Source organism: Rhincodon typus, chromosome 21, assembly GCF_021869965.1.
Source record: "Rhincodon typus isolate 14 chromosome 21, sRhiTyp1.1, whole genome shotgun sequence".
NCBI lineage: Eukaryota > Metazoa > Chordata > Chondrichthyes > Orectolobiformes > Rhincodontidae > Rhincodon > Rhincodon typus.
Genome location: NC_063352.1, coordinates 24,319,985 through 24,329,966, shown reverse-complemented (window position 1 = coordinate 24,329,966; position 9,982 = coordinate 24,319,985). Strand labels below are relative to the sequence as shown.

General features: G+C 40.0%; 1 protein-coding gene and 1 long non-coding RNA gene across 2 annotated transcripts; one reads left to right on the top strand and one right to left on the bottom strand.

Moving 5' to 3' along the window:
- The first annotated feature begins 73 nt into the window (after positions 1-73).
- On the top strand, positions 74-5,662 carry LOC125485706. The gene is made up of 2 exons (XR_007264409.1): positions 74-160; positions 2,965-5,662. It is a non-coding gene; the product is annotated as an uncharacterized LOC125485706 (long non-coding RNA).
- Positions 174-8,421, bottom strand: nudt1 (nudix (nucleoside diphosphate linked moiety X)-type motif 1). Its single transcript, XM_020529629.2, has 4 exons — positions 8,281-8,421; positions 6,445-6,632; positions 4,506-4,651; positions 174-2,105 (listed from the first exon to the last, which is right to left on the bottom strand). The coding sequence occupies exons 2-4, from the start codon at positions 6,594-6,596 to the stop codon at positions 1,918-1,920; spliced, it is 486 nt and encodes a 161-aa protein (XP_020385218.1). The 5' UTR covers positions 6,597-6,632; positions 8,281-8,421; the 3' UTR covers positions 174-1,917.
- Between the last annotated feature and the right edge of the window lie 1,561 nt (positions 8,422-9,982).

Below are 9,982 nucleotides of genomic sequence, written 5' to 3'. Positions count from 1 at the left end.
AATTGTAAGAAAAACACTTTAAATTTAGCAAGACAATAGGTACTAAAGTTTATTTTCTTTTTATGCCCTGCATAAGGAGGATCTTGGTGATGAGAGGAGAAACTAGTTCAAACGAACCGATTGGCTAGCTCTTTCAAATGACCAACAAATACATTAGAAAGTAAGACACAAAGTTCATGGAATATTATTTATTAGACCTGAAGTGTAATTTGTGTAATGCAGTGGATGTTATTTATTTCCAATCCAATGTTCTAAGCCTTCAGTTTAAAAAAAAGTGGAAAAAACTTTCTCCTGCCAGTGTCTGATATAACCACACCTTTTAATTTTTGTCACCTTAAATATTAAGCCAGTATAATTTCTCTCAGATTTTTATAATACAGCACAAGAATGGAGGTAAATTCTGAATTATTTTTGAACTGTTTCCACTACAGCTTCTGGATTAAGAATTAGCTCTCATTGGATCAGTTTAAAGCTGCATTTTGATGTTAAATTACCAAAGTGTACAATATGCTGGTTTGGATACAAATCCTTGTAATTCCCACACTTCAAGTTATCTGTTGACTACACCTTTGTGTTTGGCTGTGGTTCTAGAGGCCCACTGCTGTTCGCTACTTCCAAAAAGTTAATGTGTCAGCTCAACGCAAATCCCCCTGAAGTTATCTACCATAGGCAGCCTTGTACATACTTGCAGCCTCTGGAGTTCTCATTTAGTTGGTAGAAATCCACCAGCAGCTATAATCAGTGAAAGCAGCTGCCTCTTTACTGATTAGAACTCCTCCAATATCAATACAATGTAAATGGGGAAAGTTATTTTGTGTTGTAGTTGGGGGAATGCCCTGGCGGGGGTGTTAATTAGTGGTGAAATAGAAGGGATATTCCCCTTGCCAATTCCCATCCCCTACTTCCCCTCCAGAACTTGCAGTTTCAACCCTCAAGCTAGAGTGTGGTTAACAACTTTGATCTGTTCAGTCAGTGTTCCTTCCCTGTCAGTATCCTATTTACACTACTTCTTGGGTAATAAGACTCAATGTTTCAGCCAGGACAAAAACTCATCGTCCCTTTTTCGTGCCTCCTTTTCTGGATTGATCCATCTTCCTATAGAAGCGCAGATGTAGACATCTTTTGGGAGCTGTAATCCAACTTCAGTCTCCCCTTTGTGCCCCCCACTCCCCAAAGGATACTGAGAAAATAAGCAAGTACAGTTTACAAAATTGCTCTGTTCTACTTTTGAAATTCTGCTGCCACCCACCTCTCTCTCCTTGTTCCAATTTGATACAATGCAAAAAGGAAAGGATGAATTAAAATTTGATGTTTAATGTAAAAAAAATACTTGTGCAAGCACTCTATGGTTTGAGTAAAGAAAACATGACTGGTATTAACAAATCAAATTGTTGACATAGCTGCCCTTGTGCACCATCTAGTGGGCATTTTTAGAACAGCACTTAGGATATCTCCAACTGCCCTCCACAAGAACTCTTTATTGCTTTGGGAATTTCTTTTTTTTAAAAAACTCTGGTATTACAAAGAAAACAAATTTGCTTATGACTACAAATACAAAAGACAGTCCAGAAAGACCCAATATTTTCCTCTAAGCAAACTGATCATTAAATTTAAATGGAATCCAATGTCTCAAACTTCCAGTGACAAAAGTCCCAAATCTCTGTATGCTCTATGATTTATTGCTCCAGTATCATGAAGCAAAGAGTTCCACTTGATTCCAAGGGTTAAATTTCATTGGGGTGTCAGATAGGCCCAATGCTGTTTAACTGACAAGTAGAAGAAAATCATCAAAACATAGGGGAAAGGAAGATAGATGCGTTGGATGACTGATGGCAGGATTGTGAAGGTGGCGTGGTTGATGCACAAGAATGCACTTTTCCCTGTACGGTATTTGTAAATGATTGCAAATTGTCAGAATCAGGACTCCCCTGTTTCCAACTCTTCCACCTCCTTTAGTGTGTATTCCAGGATAGTGGAATGTCCTTTGAACTTGAAATAACCCTTGAACAGTTTCTTCTGGAGTAACAAGTGGAACCAGTAGATGTCATCAACCCACATCTCATCAAATGGAATCTCGTCCAGGTCAAACCACTGTGGACGCATCTCTACAAAAAACAAAATTGGAAGTGTTTTTCAAATCTAAAACAACAAATGCACAAACACAATGTTTGAGTAAAATGTTCTAAAGGTGCTTCACAGGAATCCATTGAGACAGAAATTGACACAACCACATGAGTTTAGGGCAGATGGTCAAAAACTTGGTCAAAGTTGGGAACGTTTGGGAAGCACTACCTTCGTGACTCTATTTTACTGCTTTTCAATTAACATAACCACAGAATTGGCACAGTGGGGGTGGTGTGGTTCTGACAGGGTTCAGAGAGGTGGAGGGGGCAGTGGCGTTACTAATTGACCCTCAGCATGGATATATTTGGCCTAGGACTGGATCTCAGCATGCATGCGCCATCTACAAATGCGTAGAAAATAACTTAACCCCAGAGAACAAATAGTTAGAATTCAGGCTAAAAGAAGTACCTGTAAACGGAAAACATCATGCCGCCTTCACAATTGCTGCATCTTTCCTGAGGGTGTTGATTAGTGCATTGATCAAACTTAATGTACCAAAATGGAGATCACTTCATGATAACAAGCCAGAATCTTGTAATGGAGCAATCCAGGTGTAGCAGTACTATGTAGCGATGTATGACAAGAAGTGTTTACGGGGGGGGGTGCATGCGGTAGTTGGGGCAAGACCATGGTAGGGTTAGAAAACATGCTTACTTGACCTTAAAATGCCTTTCATAAGAAATAGGAATGGGAGTAGGTCATTCAAACCCTTAAGCCTGCTCCACCAGTCAATAACATCACAGCTAATCTGCTCCAGGTCTCAACTCACCAATATCTCAAAAATCTATCTACTTACTCTTTAAATACTTTTAGTGATCTAACCTCTACATTTTTCTACAGCAGAGAATTCCAGACATTTGCCGGGAAAGGAAATTCCTTCACATCTCAGTTTTCAATGAGTGTACCCTAATGAGATTTCCTACTTGTTAAAACATCTCAACGTTTACTGTCAAACTCGCTCAGACTCTTCTATGTGTCAACATTAAAAAAAACTCTCAATCCTGTGAAATCTAATGAATAAAGGTGAAATCTAATGAATAAAGGCCAAACCAAAAGGCCACTATTGATAAGTCAACCCCTTCATCCTAGGAATCGACCCAGGTGAAATCTCTTTTGAACTGCCTCCAATGCAAATCGGGAGCAAAATTGTACACAGTACTCCGGGTATGGCCTCATCAACACTTTGTACAGTTGTATCAGGACTTCCCTACTTTTAAAACTCAAAGCCCCAGCAATAAAGGTCAAAATTTCATTTACCTTTTTAATTACTTGCTCATCTGCATGCTAACTTTGTGTTTCAGGCACAACAACACCCAGACCTTTCGATGTTGTACTCTTTGGAGTCTCCCCCCTTTCAAAAAATAATTTGCTTATTGATTCTTCCTACCAAAGTGGATGACCTCACACTTCCCTACATTAAACTCTGTCTGCCATGTTTTTGCCCATTCAACCTATTGATATTGCCCTGTGATCTCATCACAACGTACCCTCCCACCTATTTTTGTATCATCAGCAAATTTGGATGCAACACATTTTGTCCCCTCTTCCATCATTAAAATATATAGTATAATTGAGGCTCTAAGACCGATCCTTGCGGCACTTCACTGGTTACATCTTTCCGACTTGAAAAGACCTATTAATCCAGACTCTGTCTTCTTTGTGTTAACCAATACACAATCCACATTAATACACTACCCTCAATACTGTGAGCCTCTATCTTGTGCAATAACTTTTTTGTGGCACCTTATTAAATGCCTCCTTCAAATCTAAACATACTACATTTACCAGTTCCCCTTTATCAATTCTGCATGTTATATCCTGAAAGGCCTCTAGTAAAAGATCTCCCTTTCACAAAACTATGTAGACTATTTGATTGTGTTAAGCTTTTCTAAATGTTATTTCTTCCTTAATAATGGACTCTAGCATTTTCCCAATGACTGATAACTGGCCTACAGTTTCTTCTTTTTAACTCCCTCCCTTTCTTATGTGGTGTCACATTAACTGCTTTCCAATCTGCAGGAACTCTCCAGAAATTCAGAGAGTTCTGGAATATTTTGATCAATGCTTCTACTATTCTCCGTAGCTACTTCCTTTAAAGGCCATTAGATCCTGGCAACTTGTCAGCTTTTTGTCCAATGAGTTTGTCAATTACTTTGTCTCTCATTATAAGGACTGTTCAAAGATCTTTTCCACCATTAGCACCTTGTTTATTTTAGTGTCTTCCATCACCAACAATTATGTAAAAAAATTGGTTTACATGATCTGCCATTTTCTTGCTCCCCATTAAATCCCCAGTTGCACTGTCCAATGATCCCACACTTACTATAGCTACTCTCTTTTCTAAGTACCCAATGAATTACTTTTAAAGCAGGGTCACTTACCATCTGATTCCATTGGTTCCCCTTTGTAACTATCTGTAAGGAATATGTGAACATCCAGTAGTTCTGCCTCATCCACAAATTCAAACTTGATCCGTCCAATTTTTTCCAGGCTGTCCACAGTCAGACTGCTCTCCTCCCATAATTCTCTGCGGAAGGAATTAGCTTTACTTCAAGAACAACTTTAAAAGAGGTTTCAAAAAAGCATTTCAAATAGCTGGAACAGAGGAAACAGGGCAGTCAGACTCTTCTATTTACCTCTGCCATTTAATGAGATTATTGTCTTGTCAGTACCTCGATTCCATTGAGCAGACTGAATTACATTAACTGACTTGCAGAATAAAAAGAGGCCAACATTTCCACTGATACCTCGTGTTTAAAGGAAGCATGGTACTAAACCCCCCCCAGACTAAAGGTTTCTGGATTTGAACATTTGTCTGTGATGAACTATACAATTTTAAAAAAGGAGCCTTAGGCAGACTGCAGAAGAAATATAACTGAACAGTGTGATAACTTTCCAGAATTTGGATTTTTGAAGAAGAAATGAATTTAGGTTAATACCGTGGGGGAGTTCATCAGAAATTCATTTGAACAGTGACCTAAGTAGATGATTTCTAAGACAACATAAGACGTCAGTCAACTATGGGATGAAATTCTTCTACTGATGAGCTTATTAACGGTTGAATAAATATATCATGGAAGTTGTTTCGTTTTGACTTCAAAGCAAAAGAAATAAGTCACTTTTACAGAAGTAGTTTTGAGTCAGTGGAGCTTCAAAGCAGGAAGAACTCGTATAGAAATCATTCATGTTAGAACTGAGAAAGTTTAGGCCATCAGAATTGTCTCATGTTAACAGACTCAGAAAGCAATCATAAAAGTTAAGTAAAGATTTAAAAAGCTGAGATAAGAGTGATATTTCTCAGGAATGGACTTTCTGTAAAGGATTGGTGTTGGGAAATAAGATGAAACTTTGTTTTGGTGTTTGTGTTAAGAGTTTTTTTAAACTGTGTCGTGTGTGTATATATTATATAGTTTTGTTTATTTATTCCTCTTTTGTGCAATAAATTTACGCTCTGCTGTATCAGCAGCCTTGTGAGAATGTTTCAGTGACTAACTGTCATGATAAATAACTGCAAAGATTAAACATTTGAATCATCAAACCAAGTTTCGTTGTGGGACCTGACTTGTTGACTGTTACCATCAGGTGGGGTTACATAATAGTACCAGTAATTCAGTTATGTGGAGAAACTGGAGAAGCTGGGGCTGTTCTCACACACCAGAGACACGAGCATCATCAACAAGGCCAGCTTTTGTTGCTGTTCCATTTCAAAGGGCAGTTAAGAATTGAATACACTGCTTTGTGATCTGGAGTTATACATAGGCCAGACTAGGTAATGATGGCAGATTCATGAAGCAGATGGGTTTTTACAACAGTGAAAGTTTTATAGCCACTAGTACTGACACCAGCTTTCAATACCAAACTTAGTGATTGAACTTAAATTCCAGCAGCTGCTGTGGTGGAATTTGAACCCATGTTTCCATGAAAGTTAAGGGACAACTTAGAGGTACCCAAAACGTTGAGAGGTTTTGAAACAGCAGATAGGGAGAAAACATTTCCATTAGCGGGATAGCAAGTAACCAGAGCTCATGGTTTTAAGATAGTTAGCAATATAAAACAGAGAGGATACGAGAAGAATGTGTGTTTTACAAAGTGAGTTCTGATGATTTGGAATGTATTGCTTCAAAGGATGGTGGAAGCCGGTTCAATAATAGCTTTCAAAAAGAAATTGGATATGTTTTGGTCAGGATACAATTAGACCTGCCTGTCATGTCCTCTTTTGTCGTACAGAACGCCAATGCAGCATGGCCGCAATTGTACCCCAGTTAGAGTGATCACCTTTGTCAGGAGCATGAAGGGAAAAATAAATAGCACAGGCATTACCTTTTTGCTCCTTCTTCAATGGTTTCTCCAGGCTGCACTTTGCCTCCAAAACCATTCCAGCGATTGGCCCCAAAACCCCGTTTCTTCCATCCCAGGAGGATCTTCTGTTGTCTCACAACCATCACCAGAGTCAACAGCTTTGTAGTGATCATCTTTCTGCAATAGTATCTTCTCAATAGCTGGCAGCTCTTGTTCGGGCAGAAATTGTGTAAAACAGCTTTGAAACCGCATTCAATAACTTGCAATTGATGCATAGTTAAAAATCCCAAGATGCTTCTCAGGAACATAAAATAAAAATAACTGTCATCAAGTCACATAATGAGATTTTTTGATGAAGGGTCTAGGCCCGAAATGTCAGCCTTTCTGCTCCTATGATGCTGCTTGGCCTGCTGTGTTCATCCAGCCCTGCACCTTGCTGTCTCATGAGATTTTAGGACAGGTAGCCAAAAACGAGGCCAATGTTTTTGGTTCTAAACAAAGTCTTAAAGAGTGAGAGCAGAGATTTAGAAATGGCATTCAAGAGCTTGGGGCCAAGATAGCTGAAGGCATGGTCACACAGGGAATTGGGGATGTAAAACAGGCCAGAGTTCAAGGCTCTGGAGACTGCAAAGATCATGAGGAAATGAGGCTTTGAAGCAGTTACCAACTCCAATAGTATGATTCCATTGAATCATAAAACAAAAAAAACCTCCATGCTCGCTCCTCAGAAGGCAACAGAATTTGCCAGGACCATGTTCAGAAAAGAAAGAATGTGCACTGATATAGTGCTTTTCATGTCTTCCGTAAGTCCCAATCTAACTCTTCAAGTGCATGCACTTCTAATGTCATCTTATCACCAGAAGACATTTGGACAGGTATATGAATAGAAAAGGTTTAGGAGGGATATGGGCCAAACACAGGCAAATGGGACTTGTTTAGTTTGGGAATATGGTTGGTATGGACTGTTTGAATCACTTCGCATGTGGTCACTGCCACTGCCTTTGTCTGATTTCCTCCTTTTTAAAAGTGCCATTGTTTTGATCATCTTTTCGCAAAATTCCAAAACAATGCAACAGCTTATAAAACAGTAATCACTACTCCTAGAATTCGAGGAAATCAGCTCCAACATTGAAAATACCTCAAAAAACAAGCAGCTCTTAACAGCCACAATTTTTTCCTGTCCTCTATCTTGGAGGGACATGGATGGAGTAAATAGACAAGGTATTTTCCTCTGGGTGGAGAGGATGGGGGAAGTCCAAAACTAGACAGCATAGGTTTAAGATGAGAGGGGAAAGATTTGAAAGAGACCTAAGGGGCAACTCTTTCAAGCAGAGGGTGGTGTGTGTATGGAATGAGCTACCAGAGGAAGTGGAGGAGGCAAGTACAAATACAACATTTAAAAGGCATCTGGATGGGTATATGAATTGGAAGGGTTTAGAGGGATATGGGCCAAAATGCTGGAAAATGGGACTAAATTTACTTCGGATATCTGGTCGGCATGGCCGAGTTGGACCGAAGGATCTGTTTCCATGCTGGTGACTCTATAACTGCGTTTTCCTAAGTTCAAGAGCACCAAACGACAATTAAAATTAAAAATTTACAACCGAACAATGTATCCATGGAGAGAAAAGCAGAGTTAACGTGTTCGAGTCCAAAAAAAGTTCTTGGACTGGAAATGTCAACTCTGTTTCTCTCTTCAAAGATGCCGCCAGACCTACTGAGTTTCTCCAGCGCGCTGTCTTTGTTTCATATTTCCAGCACCCAGAGTTCTTCATGTGATTATATAAATAATGTATCCATTTTGGCTTTCGATGAATGAAAGATTTGTTGTTACATTTGTGATCCTGGGTCAGGTACCTGATTGACTGAACCCTTTCCATCCACAGACTGCACTCCCTCCTGGATTGGCACAGGGGCCACCGAGCACCAACGATTAGAATCGATTCAGTGCTCGCCGATAGGTATCGCACGAGGTGAGTTCTATTCTACACACACCGGCTGGAAACATAATATGAGCATTTTTGTATATCATTTTATTTAAGTAACGCAGCTACGCTAAAGCAGGATGATTACATTTCTGTTGATGAATATGTATTTATTCTCTTATATTTTAGTAATATCGTGGCGATTGGCGCAAGACATTTTTTTTTCTAGAGTCTATCTTGACTGGAAGTGTTTGTGGAGCTGTGTTTGGTTGGGGGACAGAGTTAGTTGTGACTCGCGGAGCTGGGAGCTCGGTGTTGATTGTTTTCGCGCCGAATCGCCCGGTAAAGGCCCGGTTTGCGTTTTGCATCGATTTAAAGCGTTTTATCTCCTTACCGAACATTTCGGGAAGAACCTAGCACTCACAGCACTGTTACTTCTCTGAAGTGTCGCCGCAACTTGTATTTATATAGCGCCTCTGACATAGTGAACCGCTCCCCCGCCGCTCTTAATTGGAATATCATGAGACAGATTTTGAAACCAAACCATATAAGAAGATGCTCAGTCAGAAAACCGAATAATTTGGCTTTGGAGGGTCGTTAAAGGAAGGAAGGGAGGGATCGAAAGATTTAGGGAGAAAATTACGGAGATTGTGACTCGGGCAGCTGAAGGTATGGCTGCTAGCGATGGAGCGAATATAATCAGGGATGTACTAGACCTGGATTAGAGGAACGCTGTGAAATCAGAAGGTTGTAATAGCGAAAGGAGATTAGTTATATTAAGGGTTTTCCACACAGCCAATCCCTATCTGAATCCATTCGCTCATGCCATGGTCAACCTACAAGTTTGCTTTTTCTTGCTGGTCAGCCACATTCCATTTCGTATCGGACTAACTAATTCTTCCAATGCTCTATTCTCTGCAACCTATCACTGAATTCTGTGAAGTCAGCGTTTCGGATCCGCTGACCTTTCATTCTCAAATGTTAACTCTGCTTTCTCTCCACAGATGCTGCCAGGCCTGCTAAGGCTTTCCAGCAATTCCTGTTTTTGTTTCAGATTTCCAATATCTGCTGTTCTTTGTTTTTCGTTTCCGGAGTTCTGTGTCCAATTAATACTTATTGGTACCGTGTTACTGGAGTGGACAGGGGAGACCTATTTCCACTAGCGGAGATGTCAACTATCCAGGGGACAGAAATTGGCAAAAGGATTAGACGGGGTATGAGAAAAAGCTTTTTCAACCAAAGGATATTGAGTGCCTGGAATTTGCTGCCCAATTCAATGGTTGAGGCGGAAATCCTCAACTCGCTTAAAAAGAACCCAGATCTATAGCTGGAGTACTATAACCTGCAGAGCTACCATCCAGGTGCTGCCACAACCACAATGGGCTGAATGGCCTCTTTCAGTGCTTTGACTTTTCTATGGTTCTGCATTAAGGGTACTTTATAAATGCAAGTTGTTGTTGCACTTGACCTATTGCTGAATGCAGTCTGTCTGGTGTTGGGTGTTATGATGAAAGGCAGAGAGAGAGATGATAGAATTAGGAAGAGAAATGGCAATTGGTAAGATATGTTTATTTTTCCCATTATTAGACAGGGTGACATGATTTCTTGGGTCCGACATTGTCTGTTTCACACAA

Coding starts and splice junctions, on each gene's coding strand:
- nudt1 (XM_020529629.2), bottom strand. CDS start 6,596: ATGATCACTACAAAGCTGTTGACTCTGGTGATGGTTGTGAGACAACAG. Junction 4,652..6,444: donor ATTGAAGAAGGAGCAAAAAG/GTAATGCCTGTG, acceptor TTCCTTCCGCAG/AGAATTATGGGAGGAGAGCA. Junction 2,106..4,505: donor GGAACCAATGGAATCAGATG/GTAAGTGACCCT, acceptor TGTTTTTTGTAG/AGATGCGTCCACAGTGGTTT.